Below are 18,097 nucleotides of genomic sequence, written 5' to 3'. Positions count from 1 at the left end.
CTTTGAAAAAAACCTGTTTTAAACACAATATTTACATCCATAGGTAGTTTACCAGAAATACTTAGCTTTCTCCCAAATAACTACTGCAGTTTAAAACAGACAATAAAAGGAAAGTCCATCACTGTTAATAACAAGAAACTTACCAAGCCAATGATATTTTAAACTGGAAGTAAGGAGTATATGAACATACAGGTAACAATCCTATTTTAGTACAAGTTCAAGCAAGTAAAAGATGAGTCTCCATTTATTATAAAGGTATTTACAGTGTAAAATTTAAAAAAAAATTTTCTCAAAATTTAATGGATTCTTTGATATTTTCTCAATAAGGTTCTTGATTGTAAACACAATTTTTACAATGATTCATCTTCAAGATTAAACATCCTTGATTTAGGGATAATAATTAAGTTGATCTGCTGAGGACTGGTTCCAGGATCTCTGTATATACCAAAATCCACGCATACTCAAGACCCACAGTTGATCTGGTGGAACCTGCTTATAGGAAAACTCATGCCTTGCTATATGTGGTGTTCACATCTTGCAAATACTGTATTTTTCATCTTCATTTGGCTGAAAAATATCTGTGCGTAAGTGGACCCAAGAAGTTCAAGCCATGTTGTTCAAAGGTCAACTATAATTAGAAAAACAGCATCTTCTGAGAATGTAAATTGAGTCATGTCTTTTTTCAATGATTGTCATTGCATGTAGAATAAATGTAACATCCTCATTATTATAACATAACAAGCCTTATGTGATGTGGCCTTAACCTTCTTCTCCACCTCTCCTTGGGCTATCCCATCCCATATCCCATTGATGCCTCCCATATGCCAATTTTGTTGTTATTATCATTGTGTTTTTCAATTCCTCCAACCTGTTTTCTGCCTCTGGCTCAGGACTTTTGCATCAGCTAATTTACTTTTTGGAATGCTGGCCCAGGTCTCTAACACTCTTGTCCTCAGGCTATTTTTAAATGGCTGACCATTTCTTACCATTTAGGTTTCAGCTGAAATGTTACCACCTTCTTTGCCAGGTCTTTTATTTATTTATTTATGCTTTCTTATTTTTACTGACTTTTTAAGCTGTAAGTTCTGAGTGGTCAAGACTTATTTCACTGTTGTATTTCCATCACCTACCATAAAAGCACATTCTAGGCATAAAACATATATTTGTTGAATAAATTAATATCATAGAAGTATACTTTATAGAAAAAAATCCATCAAAAATCTAAAAGCTATTCGAGAAAGCATTAAATTATGTTATATTTATAGTTCATATCTCTAATATAAACTGAAATTATACATTGTTAAATGGCATATGTTTGATATCACATTTTTTCTTACATGTATCTTGTACCTGTCATTTCAGAATTTCTTATTGCATTCCATAATTTAAAGAGGTAGAATCTACACAGACATCTATATAGCTTTTTCACATAAATAACTCTATTCAAAGCACCAATGCAATTATTTTAATTTTTGCAGAAAATAATACAGAAAAAGAATATTAATGAAGAGATAATTTGGGTAATAGTCAACATAATTTCATGCTTGTAGAATGTGCATATATGTGACACAATCCAAAAGAAACATAATGCCAAAATTTATACACACTGTCTAAGTCAAATCACTACCAACAGTAAATCAGGCAACAATTAATTAGGGCTCGTAAAATTTGTTTTTCATTTAGAATTAGGAAAAAACAGTTTGAAAACCAACTGAAGTCCTAGTGCCTTCTCAATTTATAACTTTTGTCAGAATCTCTATCTTATTTTGCTAGTTGAATTTTACACATTTACATATTTGAAATAATCATATTTTTAAAATTAGGATTTTATTGATACCTGTTTTATTTTCTTCCATTTTTTCATTTAATTTCCTCCCACAATTAATTTATTAGAAATTAATTTTCATTGAAGTTAAATACTTTAAAATACATTATAATGTAGTATTATTTGTTATTTTCTTTGATACACCAGCCTTCTAAGATCCACTGGCTGAAACAAATATGTATGTATCATTTTCTTCCTTTTTAGGCTCAGACTGAAATTTTTCCCGGGAACTTCAATTTTAAACAGTTATATCCCATCCAGTCAATTTTTTTGCCTTCAGAAAATTGATTATTGTACCCTCAGCACTAAATTCCTCACCGTGTCTTCAGAAGAGTCCCACCATCTGTGTGTACCTTTCCAGAATATTTCCTCCAGTTTGACATCTCAATTTAGAATTTAGTAACGTGATTGAGCTTCACTGTAAACCGGACTGTGATTGTGGTCATAAATTTCATTTCTCTGGAAGGCTGCCTCTCAAATGTTCATCAGTTAGCAAGTAAAGCTAGTCAGTTCTAGGTCTTGCTCATTCACCCTGAAAACAGTATTCTAGAAAGATAAAATGAATTTATGCACACATAATTACCACATAAGTCTGTTTTAAACTTATAAAAATAATTTTAAAATCCTTTTGTTCTTTTATGTTGCTTTGAGAGACATACAGTTTTCTTTTCATTTTTAAATTCTTTCCTTTGCTTTTGATTCTTCAACAATACTTTAAGATATATTTGTAGAGGAAAAAAGTAGCCTGGTGAATATAAATGTGAACAATTCGAACAATTCATCAAGTTCACTTTTTCCTTGAGAAATCATATATATTTATGCAATACTGTTGTTTGGATTTTTGAGAGAACTCTAAACATTTTAGAGAATGAATTAATATATATAAATTAGTAAAATATATTTTAATATTTTTGTTTCGAAAATTATATTTTGGTTGTAACACCATATATATTTGTATTTATTCTAGTTCACTAAGTGCATTTTGCAATAAGCAAAAAAGCTAAGAACAGAATTTGTATAGATACAGGTTTAAAAAATGATGGATTTTTTTTTCATCAGATACTGTTTCAAACATGCTAAAGGAATGCAACTACTAGGTAAGAGCATAAAGCATCCATAAAACAAAATTTTCCAGGATCTTATAAGTATTCTCTGAAGCTTTAGATTTTGTAAATTAAGAAAAGTAAAAATGTAATGATATGGCTGAGCAACACAAAATTAATAGAAGAAATTAGAGAAATCTAGTTTGTGTAGAAAGAGTAACTGTGCTGGGAATATTATAATAGGGAAGGCTGAGGTATACAATCATAAAAAAATATTTTTTGAAATAGAGGGGAAGGCACTGATGTTATGTTTCACCTACATTACAAATTTCTCCAGGGCTATCTCTGATTCTGAAGATCAAGAATTAACTCTAATTATAAATCCTATCGTAGACACAGCAAATGGTAGCTAGTTTTGACACGTTATGTATTTAACTGGGTCACCTATCCACAGACACTGTGTAGGTCAATTGGAAACAATCCAATGGTTACTTATCCCATAGGTTTCTTGGTTGGCTGTGAGTGGCCTGGAAAATGAATATCACATTCTGGAGAAAAGAAAGGGAGGTGAAATTTCTACAGGAGAATTATTATTCTCCAGGTCAGGAGCTGTGGGAGCCACTGTAAATCTGAAAGAGCCTTTTGTCATGGATCAGAAGCCAACAAAGGACTAGGGCCACACTTTGGGTGCACAAGAGTTTCTGCTCCCAGAGTTGGTAGCAGAATGGGCCACTCACAATGGCCATAGTGAATACCAGGGTCTGGTCTACAGGATTGTGACAGCTGAAGCTGCCGATTTGGCACTGCTACGCTCTGATATCAGGAGGCGAAAGCCCTTCCAACCTTTCCTGGCCTTGCAAGACCCACTGCCCGCCAGCTTTGTCTCTTTCCTGCCTTGGTCTGGCAGATGCAGCGGAACACAGGTCTCCAAAGTGCTTCCTGTCTCTATGGAAACTGGCAAGCAGCACCAGACTGATGGCCATGCTCCACAGTGGCTGGGCAGAGTGGTGGCACAGAAGGTGGATACCAGGTGTTGTACTCTGAAAGGCAGACTGAATCCTAACAGGATGAAGTGGAATCAAAGAAAAACAGAATTATATGTGGTAGCCTAGGAAAGTAGACAACTTAAAATTTCTCAGGCAAATCTAAAAGCCACAATAAAAGGACAGGGGAAAAGTATTAAATAACTAAAGGATTCTAAGTGTTTGAAAGGACAGAGGGAAATTCCAAAAGTGGAAACATTTTGCACTTAGTTATCAGTCTTAATTTTTCCTCTAATTTCCTTTCTCACACGATGGAGCATTCATCGCACTTCTCTAGAGAATTACAAGTCTGCATTAATGACATTTGTGCTTTTCAATCCAATAGGCTTTAGAATGCAATATGTGCTTCAGTCCACACAACTACTGAGCCACAACTTTCACATTAGAAGGTTATTTGTTTAGAATGCCTTTGGTAATTTAGTGGAAGTAATAGCATGCTGTGTGTGCATTTAGATATATTTTTAGACTCTAGTTTAGGCAACAAGAATGATCTTGAACTTTCTAAGATGCAGGTTCTTAGTATAAATACCCCTAGCCTGTTGATGGAACAGATGAGAGAGACAGAGAAAGAAAGAGAGAGAGAGAAAACAAAAAAGCTGAGAACAGTTAAAGGGAAGTCCCCTAAGAATAGTAGGATGGCTTTGTACTTCATTTAAAAATGTGTGTCCTACTTCTTTCATTTCTTGTTGAGTTTTGTATTTAAGAACTGTTAATTTTATATCTATATCTATATCCATTTAGCATCTGTGCTAAACAACCAAAATATAAGAGAACCTTAATATAAGAACAGTATTTTTTTGTTTAAATGAGATCATTGAGAGAACACAGAAAATATTTAAAAAGAAACCAAAACATGTATGCTATTTGATTTGGGTGGTAATATCTCGGTTGAATTAAATAGTTTTGTAGGTTATGTTGACAGGTTTTACTAAGTATAAATATATCCCAAAACGAAGGGTCAAAATACATGACATTTTAATCTCATGAGACCCTTACACTTTCTTACTGAAAAATTATATCTTAAATTTTCATCATATCTTGTTTTTGTTTGTTCCCCTTCACTGTTTTTAAATCTGGTTCTTCCTTTGAAAGTTTTGCTTATTTTCAGGAAGAAAAAGATAATGAGAGGTCCTCTGTTCCTGTTAAATAACTGACAAAATTTGATCACTTACGCTGAAAAATTACTGACTGTAACTTACTCCCTCTCAAATGTGCAAAGCCTCAACCTCTGCCCGTCTGTCTTACATATATCTCAGGTGATCATTGCTCTTAGTAAGTAAGCACTCATGTGAAATGTGCACTGATCCAGTGCTGTGGCCCACATTTAATCTTTAGCACAGGAAAAGAGATGAAGAAAACCGTTGCCTTCACTCATCCTCCATTCAAAAGATAGCAAGGCTTGAATGATGCTGCTCTTAGAAGTAGATTCATGCTTTGGTATCAGTGTTAAAACATGCATCTTCCCCTGCCTGCCCTCTTTTAACAACACTGCTGGTTTCAAAGATCTCTTTTGACTGCTTTGCTTATTGCTCACCTACTCTACTGGCACATCACTGCCTATCACCATGGTTAGGTGTCTATAACCTTAGAATTTGCTTGTTTGTGTCCTACATGATAGTGCTCTGGATTCTTGGTGGTCAGACAGTGAAGGCATGCATGAAATGTGTGAGAAAGAAGGACAGCTCCTAACTAACTGAGGTCAAGAGGAGCCAAGACTCAGTTCACTGGATTTTGAACTTGGTAATTACTAATATAGACAAGGAAAGGTTGACCATTCTCTTCCTAATTATATGACAGATGGAAACATTCAAGGAGTAATGGTAGCTGCTTAGTCTGCTATTTAAAGACAGGGACAGGAGAGCTATCTTTTCAGGATATCAAATTTTTGTTCATCCCTAAAGTGTCTTTCATGGCAATAAATTAGCAAATTATTCCAACATAACTAATGAAACTAACTAAAATTGTTTTCAACCAGTGGCACTAGTTAGAGAGAAATAAACTTGGCAGCCTAAGTAAAACTAGTAGTTTAGAATCACTGCTCACAGAGTAGAGGAAAAAGTGAGCCTATTTGAAGGGTTTTTATTGGCAGAATCATGGGTGGGGGGTGGGAAAGCTGAAAATGTGCACAGAAGCCCCAACAAGGGACATCAAGAATGACTTTTAGTGGTGTACTATAAATATTTAACGATGTGCACTATGGGGAAAATCATTGACTTGTAGTGTTTGCCAATTTCTGTCGTGAAAATACTCCCTCTGTGGTCAATTTCAAGCTACCAACGTATGTCACTGAGAAAGAATTGGGAAGAGTTGTGCTCAGTTGACTCTCATGAGCTGATATGAGCTCTAGCATATTATGCTTTCACTTGAATTTCAAATAATTTTTCACTTTTTAAAAATAAGTGTAAAAAGTCTAAATGTATCTTTGGAATGTTTGATTGCAAACTATCTTTCATTTATCAGAGTTATTTAATCAGAATTAAATTTACTTTATTTTCAAGGCCACTCTGTGGTTAAGCAGATAAGGTCTGATTATAGAGTGCAAGAGTTCAAAACCTGGCTTTTGTAATTTCTAACTATGTGACCGTAGGCACGTAATTTAAAGTATCTGTGCATCAGTTCTCTCATCTTCATGGTAAAGATGATGACAAGATTGTCATGTAGATTAAATCATTGATACAGGAAATGCGCTTAGAATAGTGCCTGGTACATTGTGAATCCTCAGTTAAGGTTAACTGTATTTTTCACACATTTATTACTGGCTTAATGATGGTTGAGGGATGAGGTAATATAGGAAAGGCACTATTAAAAGGAATATTGTTGCAAGAGAAATTGGACCAGGAAGGGAAAGTGAAATACTTTCAGAATCACAGATGTCCATCAACCTAAAAAGCTTTAGGTAGGATTTACACTTAAAGTCAAGAAATGTTATTGTATTCTGTTTTTCCCCACTCTGAGATGTAAATTTGGCACAGCTCTATCATTTCATGTCTATTTTAGGGCTCTAATGGTGTTAAATATATCTGTTCTAGATTGCCATCTGTTACATATCCTTACATATACTTCTTATATATTTCAAGTAGAAACTTAAAAAAGGTGTCTTAAGATATCATGTTAATATATCATTAAAACTTTTATGATTTAATTTTTCCATATTTTTTGTCAGTGAAGAATTAGTCACTACTTCTGCCCCTCCATTTTGATCATGAACTAATGTAGCAGATGAGTTATTTTGATTATTCTACTGTCAAAAGGTCCCCTACACATGCCAGCCAGTGCTCTAAGATGATGCATTCATTTTGGACCTTGAACACTTACTCAGAGCTTCCGTTTACAATACAGTATGTTAAGCAGTGTAGCTGATTCAAAGATAAGTAAGAAGCCCCATTACCATACTCTTAACTGGCTTAGAATCAAATAAAGGAGACAGATATTTATACAAAGAATAAAAGGTAGTAAAGACTAGGAGGGGAGGAGGAAAATGATAAACGCAGCTTGCCTGGGAAAATAGCCAGCTACTAAAATTCCAAAGTGGAAGTTGTGTTTTCTTTAAATCTTCTCATATGCTTGATTGGTAAGAATAACTCCTCTGATATCTAGGATGGGGATGAGCTTAGCCAGAGCCCATATTGTTTTAAAATAAGCCCTCAGTGATATGACCAATGATTTGCATGTTAGAAATCCTTACAGATGGTAAACAAGATCAGTACTGCACCGCATCCAGGCTGTCTTCTTCCTGATCCTCATATCCTCTCCTAAAGTTTCTAATTACCTTTCAGACTCCTTAGCAAGTTTCTCTTCTTCCATTCATCCTTCAAATGTTGATTCATACAAGGCAAGGCATGCAGTGGGTCCTCCAAAATATCTGTGTAATGAATGCGTTGAGAATGAATTATTTGAAATTTTTAAAATTTATTTTAATTAACAAATAATAATTTTGTGTATTTATGAGGTACAATGTAATGTTCGATCTATTTATATATTACCAAAAGATTTAATCAATCTAATTAACATATCCATCACCTCATCAACTTATTTTTTTATGAGAACATTAAAAACCTATTCTTTTGGAAATTTTGAAACATATAATGCATTTTTATTAATGTTGGTCACTTGCTAACATACTAATTTTGCTAATCTGGAAAATGAGCAATTTCTTTGGAAAGATTCTGAGATTGAATGGCGACCTTGAGCCATGAGGAGTTAAAAGAGTAAAGTACCAGCTAACTTGATGCTCTCTTCAGGTTATAATCATAAGTAAAAGGTAATTCAAAGCTGTGAGAAGTTTGACTGCCTATAACACAAGCTTTTGAATTGATTTTGGAAACCGCATATCCTAAGGGTATTTAGGATTAGGAGATTCTCTACATGACTTTGCTCTGTATTGGGAAAAACTAAATTATTTGACTGCAGGGATTTTAGGCTGCAGGTCCCAGAGAACTGAAGTTTTAATACTTTAAAGTCAGAATCCATGGGAGGAGAAGATAGCGGGCAGGTGTCCTAATCTTCTACCTGGAAGGACAAGTTATAGGTGTGCTAGTGTATACAGAGTGCCTGGTATGTAGAAGACCCTGACAAACAGTTTCTTCTGTGGAACAGTGGGGAAAAACTAAAATAGTTATTTAAAGTAAGTTCTCAATAGAATAAAATATTTAAGGGTAGTTAATGTTGACATTGTCTCCTGTGATTTTACAACTTAAAGTTTCATTGTTAAAATGATTACTCAGGTTTTTTTTGTTGTTGTTTTCTAATTCACATGTAAACAAATAGTGAAAAAAACCTTCGTGGAAAAATAAGAATAAAAATATTGAACTTTCAGAACAAACTCCAAATGGTTCATTGACTTTTTTTCACCATGGAAAAATCACTTAACCTCCCAGTGTCAGTTTACCCATCTGTGAAATGAGAAGGATAATATTTTCTTATGGGGATGTTTTGGAAATTATTTTGCAAATGTAGTAGATGAAATTGTTGCAAGCATCACTGCTCTTTTTCCACTTCTTTAAAGAAGCTAACGGTATTATTTATGTACGAGTTGATAATCAAAATGTCATCTGGGTTGAATGTACATTTTTATTAGCAGTTATGTGCTTTTTATTACTTGAAGAATTACTCCCAGATTGCTCAATCTATGCATTATGTCAATACCAGGGAACTTGAGAAAAGTGTCTTAAAACCATTTTGAGCTACATATTTATGAGCTGCTAATCTCTAGTAATTATTCCTTCTTTTTAGATCATGTTTTCTCTGATGTGGTTTTTCGCCTCACCTCACTTCACAAGATTGATAGTTCTCCATGTCACCCTTTTAGAGGTCACCTCTGAGCTGAAGGCAAAACACATCCCACTCTGGCTCCTGTTGACTTTCAAGTCAACTATCAAAGAATTTATTCCAGACATATCCTAACCTCAATTTAAAAACTCCACCCCAAAGATTACAGGGAGATATCCTGGAGAGTTGCCATAGTGACTCTAAGAGGTTGGCATCTAGGAGACAGAGCTACTGATATCAGATTTCTTACTTGATAAGACTAATTATATAAGGTGGTCATGAACCTCTGTGCTTGTGTCATTCAGGTCTGAAAAGAAATTTTCCCCTTCAGGCTTTTCTGTCTCTTACAGTGCCAATCAACAGGCTTCTTGGTAATAAGATTCTTATGCCAATAGTTCCAGCGTAACCTCAAGTGGTGCTTGTAGTAATGATAGAATCATTACAAAACTAAAGAAGAAAAGGGAAATATATTTCCTGGGTGTGACTAAGTTATTATAATGTTTTTGCACATGTAAATTACCCTTGACTTAATGAACTACCTTGCTTACCTAATAGTATTTTAACCTAGCTTTGGAAAGTCATTTTTATCCGTGTTGATCATTTTTATCAGACTTGGAAGAGCTTATCTCTAGATCATCTTACTGAAGTGAAATTTATGTATTATGTTTCTATGTTCATGGATTTTGTTTTAATGATTAGAAGTGCACTTATTAAGTAAATTTATTACATGAATTACTTTAATAAATTAATACGATGCTTAGGAAAATAAAAGAACTTGATTATGTATTGATGATATCCAAATTAACAGGGTCATTTTAAAAATATGTATTTTTCTGATTTTAAAGGAAATATATATTCACTGGAGAAAATCTGGAAACTACAGAAAGGAACAAAGAAGAATATTATTTATATCTCCTGGTTTAGAGTAATCGCTTTAAGATTTTGATTAATATTCTACAAGATGAACACTTTTTAAAGAATACCCACAATGTATTCTCCAACACATTTTGTATTTCTAAAAACAGCTACATCTATAGGAAATCCAGATGAAATAGGATTCTTTTTTTTATTTCCTTTATCAGAAATTGGATCTAAAGTTTTAGTATCCATATTTCATAAACTTTTTTCAGGATTATAAAAGCTCCCAAGAAGTATTTTATGTTTCCTCTACTGCTTTAGAGAGTTCAGTTCATCCAAAATTATTCTAGTGCTTTATCTTCAACAATGACCAAGTCTAGCACCATATAATTAATGCAAGGCCAAGGCACATTAATGATTATCATACTACTATTTGAATATAAATCTTTATATGTGCCTAGGAGAAAAAGAAGCTTTTCTAGAACATGTAAGGGAGTATAAAGGAGTCCTAATTGCATGTCAATATTGTTTTCTGATTAAGGATTTTAAATTATTTTTCTCTTTCATAATATATGGTTTTGTTGTTGATGTTTGGTTGATTTAAATTCCATTTTGAGTGAGAAGTTAAGTCCAACGTAGATTTTGGGAAGTTAATCATTTTATGATTTTCATTTAAACAACTTTTTCTTTAATCCCCTTTTAGGCAGCCAAGGGCAGTTTCCACTAACACAGAATGTAACGGTTGTTGAAGGCGGAACTGCAATTTTGACCTGCAGGGTTGATCAAAATGATAACACCTCCCTCCAGTGGTCAAATCCAGCTCAACAGACTCTGTACTTTGATGACAAGAAAGGTGAATACATTTTCTTTTGAATGTTTTAATCATATTCTGAAATATCCTAATTACAATAAATTTATTTTTCTGAGATGATTCAAATTATTCCTTTTGATTACCAAACTGCTGCTGCTTGTATTTAAACATGTTAAATATTAAATACTTTAGTTTGCAAGTCATAAACACTAAAGATAACCTATGTCAACTTTTTAATAAAATAAACAGTTCTAATTCTGTTTCAAAAATAGTTTTATGCCTTCTCTTAATAATCATCTTCTCTCTAGATAGCATATTCTTTCATTCTTGTAGCTGCCTTGTATATAGATTGAATTTTTTTTCACTCCTGTTAATAATATAATGTTATTTTTATTAACTTTAGTTTTATATATTTGGAAGAGGCAATATAATTTTGGGAAGTTTGGTGATTTTATTTTCATGAATTGGGTTTGAAAGTAAGAATTGTAGAAATAATTCTCATAATAAGGTTAAGTCACTTCATTTTTCCAAAATATACTGAAATGAAAAGAATTTGTATTTCTTAAAGTGGAATTGGGCTTCATTAATTAATTTTGGCTTCCAATTTGACAACAGATAGATTTGGGTAAACTTTTCTGGAGTAGTATGGAAATTCACATTATATAATTCAAGCAAACAACTAAAAATGTGCACCAAATTGCTAGACCTTCAACTATTGTTATAATGCATAAAAAATAAGTCCATAAACTATAATAAAAATATGGGACTATTGCTTTAGACAGATTTAAATTATATAGGACATAAATATCTACATGTTAGCTACTCAACATAGTGTTGATATTTGGTTTTTTACAAATCTATATAGATAACAGGAAGATAATTTAAAATCAGTCACATTTTAACTATTAAAATGTAGTCAAATATACTCTAATAAATGTGCCCAGTTCACCTAAAATATGTATTCACTATATTTTGTTTACTTCTATGGCTTTTCCTTTTTGATGTACTCTAGAGTTAAAATGAAATCTTTAATTTGCTTTAAATGTTAAATATATAATGAAGAACTGATTAAATGTCTAATTCATTGATTTGAGAAATACTTATTAAGATCCCCTTTGTGCCAGGTATTAGAGACCAGAAGGATAATAGTCTCTGCCTTTTTAAGGCAAACAGTCTAGTAGAGGAGACAGACAATAAACAAACACATAAATAATATATATTTTAGAGTACATTGGTAGGGGACAAGCACTATGAAGAAAAATGAATCAGGAATGGAGGGTCTGTTAGAGTTCTCCAGAGGAATAGAACCAACAAGATGAACAGATAGATAGATGATAGATACATAGAGATTTTTCTTAAGAAATTTACTCAAGTGATTGTAGAGGCTGGCAAGTTTGAAAAATGCAGGGAAAGCTGGCAGGCTGGAGACTCAGGGAAGAGTTTGTGTTGCAGATCAAGTCCAAAGGCAGTGTGTAGGCAGAACTCCTTGTTCCTCAGGAGACCTCAGACTTCCTGTTAAAGCCTTCACTCATTGAATGAGGCCCTCCTAAAATAAAGAGAGTAATCTGCTTTACTTAAAGTCTCCTAATTTAAATGTTAACCTCACCTAAAAAATACCTTCAGAGCAACATCCAGACTGGTATTTGACCAAACATCTGGGTGCTGCGGCCCAGCCATGTTGACACAAAATTAACCATCACAGAGGGTTAGTAATGCCTAGCATCTCTGTAGAACTCTATTATTTAGAAAGAGCTTCAATTTACACTGTTTTAATTTGCTATCTGGGAGACATGTAGAATAGATATATCTACTGGCCAAATTTTCACAGCAGCACATGAGAGGAAGCAGTTAAAGGTCTCACAATTATATAAGCCAAACTTAAAGGCAATATTGTGACTCCGTATAGATATTACCATGTTTTGATTAGAATTCCTTGATGTGAAATCATGCATGTTTAACAGGGACTTCCAATCATAGAGCTAGAGCTTGCTTTTATTTATTTATTTATTTGTTTGTTACTTTAGAAATGTTTTTAGAAGTTTCAAAATGAATTTTAAAATGTTTATCTGCTAAACACTCACTATGGCACTATTTATGTAATTTTGATCCTTAGTTAATATTATTAACTAGTTAATGTTTCTGATTATGGCCTTTTATATCTCATTTTAGAAATTTTCAAACGTACTTAATGAGACTGTAAAGTGTTTCTTAGCAATTTGGTAAACAACTGAGGAATATCTAATGTGATATTTTTAAGCCTTTTTAAAGAAAGGATGTTCAAGTATAAACTATTGATTTTATAATTAACTGCTTTAAAACTTCACAGCTATATCCCACATAAACTAGTTTTTATTACAGGTATATTGAATTGAAATGAAAGTTGTATAGGTGGAAAATAAAGCTTGAAGACATTTTTTTATTTCACTGATTTCTAGCATTAAACAAGTCTTAGTCTTATCATGTTAATATTACATAAGCTTTATAGCTTGACCTCAAACTTAATGCTTTTGGGATAGAGAAAGCATGTCTCCTAAAACAAAGAGTGCTGGTGTTTGTTTTGTGTTTAAATGCTTCATGGTATTTGAAGAAGTTTGTTGTAGCTGTTGCTGATGTCTTAAATCAAGTGATCTTTGTTGTTTTCTGACAAATGAAGCTTTATTAGTTAAAAAAAAATAACTGCATAGTTATAGAGATTTAACAATCTTTTGTAATTTTAGCATTAGATTACAAATATCAGCAAATAAAAATTTAAAACATATGCCCAAATATAATGTAACATCAATTTTAAGGAAATCTCCCATTTGCCTCATTATATAATGTAAAACAAAATGTGTCAGGGAGAAAATAGACTTTTAGAAATGTTCATGGAACAATTAAATTTATAGTTACTCTATTTAATTTATCAGTTTGATCCTTTACATATTTTTAAAACAATATAAATTATATTAATTTAGAAATATTGCTTTCATCCACCACTGCGTCTAAGGAAACAATTTTGCTTAGTAGCAATTTTTGAAAGTGTATCATATTGTCAACGAAAAATTTGTCCCAAGCAACTACTATGAATTTTGATAACAGTAGAACACTTTTTGCTCTTCACTCATCCTGCAGGTGTAAAATAACAATCTCCGCTTTGTAACAACTCTTGCACTGCTTTTTAAGGAGATTTTTGAGAGTCATGTTTACAGTAACATCTATAATTGTGAGGTCAAATCCTCAGGCACAAAGACAAAATCTATATTTAATGTCCTTGTGTCCTCTTTTAGTGATTCTATATGTTATCCTCTTAAAAAACATCTAAAACAAGAATTGATTTGAGGTATTTCAAGCTAATACATCCTTTCTGCAGAAAATAGAGAACAACTTAAAATACAAGATTTGCAAAGACTAGGAAATAAGGCAATCCCTCTTTTCTGAGGGCTAATTATGGGGAGAAAAAAAATCATGTTATATTTGGGATATATAGAAATATACACCTTTACACTTAAAATATGCATCTTTACATTTTCATAAAATAATGAATTGTTGATATATGTACTTGCCTTATTTAATTTTCCTTTCTCTAATGCTATAATAGTTTAGTTAGGTTGAAAAAAGCCATTGTGTGTGTGTGTGTGTGTTTAGTATAGCAGGTTTCTGTTTTTGATATTACACTTTTTCTAACTCTATTGTTCCAAATATCAGTTGCAGTAAAATCACAGAAAGTATTGAATAAAGAAACGCTTTCATAAATGGCGATCTAACATGTCTTTTTCCTCACATGTCAGTGGTTCAATTGCTATGTGATGTCTTAGTTGAAGGGATCCTTGATCTGTGATGTCCATCAAATGTGAAAGCTTGAAAATAGAAGCATTTTTTAAAAATTCTTTACCATGATTTTCCACACACCATCTTTTTATCTGCATTTCCCTGGCTATTCCTCCTCAATTTTAAGACTTATCGGGAGCAAGCAAACATGCCAAGTTGTGCCAGAGCCTAAGTGCAAAAGCTAAGCATGGGTTAGAGAGACTAGAGTAACCCATACCTATTGTGCAAGTGATGACTGCACATGAGAGTGAAAAAGAAAAGGAATTGATTGTGTCATTGATTGCCCCAGCTCCTGCAGGTGGCTGCTACTGTTGAAGGCTTCATCTACAGACCTGTTCTTCTTTCTGTCTCAGATTATGTAGTCAGTGGTTCTTAGCCCTGGCTACACAGTAAAATTACCTGGAGAGCTTTCCAAACTGAATCTTTCGGTGGTATGCAGTATCAGAAGCTTTGATCATATCTCAGCTAATTATAAAATGCAGCTGAGACTGAGACACTTTGGGTGAAGCAAGTCAATTCTCACAAGAGTTCTACATCCCTAAGCTTGGATTTTTCTTCACTGTCATAGGTTTTTGAGCAGAGAGGAAGGAAGGAGGGAGCGAGGAAGGAAGGAAGAAAGAAGGGAGGGCAAGCTTCTCAGAAGAACAGAACAAATGTTGGTCACTGCCATTGCTACTGCCAACATGAGCTCCAAGAAACATTCTGAGTAGACTTTCATGCTACCTGGAAATGCAGGTTTCTAAGGGTAACCAAGAATTTAGGATGGCAACCCACAAGTCCTGTTAGAACTGGAAAAGCCTTCTTTACTTGGAATTACTATGAGTGGGCAATTAATGATCAGCTAAAGGAGAATTAAACTGAACCCTCTTTCCTAGGAGTCTCTGTCAGAGAGTTTAAATGTGAATATGTTTAACCTGAGAAAGCTACTGCCCAAATAAAAAAAAAAAAAAGTTAAAATAAATGTGAATATGCAGGCATCTCTTCACGGGAGATAGTTGTCCATTGGGGAGATTAGCTAAGCTGAAACTAATACTGTCATATTTCTCATTCAGGTAAAATAAAGAGGGTAGCAAATTCAAGTTTTTCTACTTTTTAGCATGTTTAATGTGATCAGTAGCTTTCCCCGTTGATAAATGGAAAAATCGAGATGAAATACTCAAGGACGTTTGTTCACAGACATTCAGCTAATGACTTCTAGTGAAGAAGCTTGAATCCAGGTGTGGCCTTTGCCTTAGTTTAACTGGAACTTTCCTGAGAAAAAAGGCATCTGGGCACCAAGTCATTTTAAGTATTACCCAGGCAACCTCTGTCATTGATCTTGGCAGCTGTCTTTTTGTGAGCAGCAGTTCCTTTCAAACTGTTGAAGATAAACAGAGTAAGACAGAGGGATACTTAAGATATACATAAAGTCAGCACTGCCCAAGAGAACATTCCACGATGATGGAAATGTTCCATATCTGTGCTGAACAATTCAGTTTCCACATGTAGATATTTAAATTTAAGTTAGTCAAAATTAAATAAAATTTTAAAATTTAGTTTCTCAATCATACTAGCCACTTTTTAAGTGCTCAATAGCCACCTGTGGCCAGTGGTTACTGCATTGGAAAGCACAGTTTTAGATGCTGATTCACTTTTTGGATGCTGTAATAAACCTTGTCCAATTGCAGCCTTGCCTACTAGAATATGTACTTTCTGCCTAGGCCATCAAAAGCCATGAATCAAATATTAAATGAATGAAAATTTACTGTGTAATTATATTGTACAACTTCAAGGGGGACACTGTGGCACAGGAGACAGGAAATCAGATCTGACTTTTAATCCTGCCTCTTATACCAACCAGCGGAGTAGAAGGTGCTCATAGATACCCGACTCCTGGTGGTTGGATAAGAATTGTATTTTTAACCAGCTCCCTATCTGCTTTGCGTACACCCAAAAATCAGAAGTCGGTAATCTACAAAGTAGAAATTCAATTACAATTCCATTTCATTTCTGCATAACTTATGTATAAGGTCTTTTTGTATAATACTTAAGAACCTGCAAGAACTAAACAGAAAATAGAAATCAAGAAGAAAATTTACAGGTCCTTTTCAGTCAGAGAGGCCTACAACAGATGCAGCTAAGGCAACATTCACTCGTATGGTTTTCTTCTCTTTCGTTTTACACAAATCTCACTACATCTGTTATAAATGGTAGATAAGCATTTGGAATAGAGGGGTTATAAGGAGACAGAGAGAATAAAGGTCATTGAAACACCACATAAATGCTGTGTGGTATTTTGCAACAGAAACAACAACAACAAATCAATTAGATCATAGTATCTGCTTCTCTGCAGGTGTAGGAAAAAAACAATTGAAGTAGCACAATCTAATCACTTAATGCTCAGGAAAGAACACTTCAATTCCTTCCTATTATTGACAAAAAATACTTTAGACAAACATTTTCAGGAGCCCATAGTGCACACATTCAACAGATACATCTTTGTGTGCTTGGATTTGTTTTTACGTAAAACTGTAAAATATATTACATTTCTGTGATTTTTTTCCCACAATATATTTACTTTTTAAAATTATTTTTTAATAATCCTCAAAAATTTCTTAAAGAAATGAAAACAAAAATCTATTAAGGGTGTAACTTATAATCATTGGTATTAATTAGCCAATTAATCTGCTGATAATTTTACATTAATACTGAGGACAATGGAAGAGGAAAAACATGAATAATTTGTCCCTAAAACAAGGAATGATAAAGAGAAGAAAAATGAGATGAACCTGAAAAGGAGGTATAAGTTCTCCTGGCTCCATACCAATCAATGAGACCTGAATGTCTATCTCCACAACTGGTATCAATCAAGTTGACAGGCTTTAAAATATTAAAGATTAGCTGAGTAATGCAGGTATTAAAGTGGACAGTATTACCCTTCTTTTGTTTTTGTTTTATCAATTTAGGCATTTATATAAAAGTGTACGATAAAGAAGTAAAATTAATGATAGCCTACAGTATCTAATGCTTAACAATTATTAAATAACTTCCAACATGTTTACCTTTTCTCATCGGATTCTCAACAATCCTGTATGTAGGCATTCCCATCTTATATATGATGAAACAGGTTTACAGATTTAAAAAACTTGAATAGTAAATGACAAAGCAATGAAGAGACCCGAGTTTTCTTAATGACAAGTCTAATTCATTTCCTAATACGTTATTCTGAAAAGGATTTCATTTTATTGCTTTTTTTTCTTTTTGTTTTTTCATTTTATTGCTTTTTTCCTTTCCCTATGGGAATTATAACTTCTTTTAGTTTCATACTCCAAAGTCACCTTTTCTGATATTGATCTTTTCAACAGATCTCGTATTTCTACTCTACCACACCACAATAATTTCATATATATTAGCAAATTTCCTAGCAAATGCATACACATTAAATGAATATGAATCAAGTTCC

The 18,097-nt window shown here is 33.3% G+C and overlaps 1 protein-coding gene across 3 annotated transcripts in view; it reads left to right on the top strand.

Annotated features, from left to right (window-relative positions):
* CADM2 (cell adhesion molecule 2) overlaps window positions 1-18,097 on the top strand; it is a 1,015,461-nt gene that overhangs the window by 783,063 nt on the left and 214,301 nt on the right. For all 3 annotated transcript variants that reach the window (XM_045557726.1, XM_045557716.1, XM_045557707.1), the window contains one exon: window positions 10,741-10,890. In XM_045557726.1, coding sequence (XP_045413682.1) covers window positions 10,741-10,890 — 150 coding nt within the window. The remainder of the gene's footprint in view (window positions 1-10,740; window positions 10,891-18,097) is intronic.

This window comes from Lemur catta, chromosome 1 (genome assembly GCF_020740605.2).
Source record: "Lemur catta isolate mLemCat1 chromosome 1, mLemCat1.pri, whole genome shotgun sequence".
Lineage (NCBI taxonomy): Eukaryota > Metazoa > Chordata > Mammalia > Primates > Lemuridae > Lemur > Lemur catta.
Note: the sequence above shows the minus strand (reverse complement) of the source record. Positions and strands in the feature narration are given on the sequence as shown.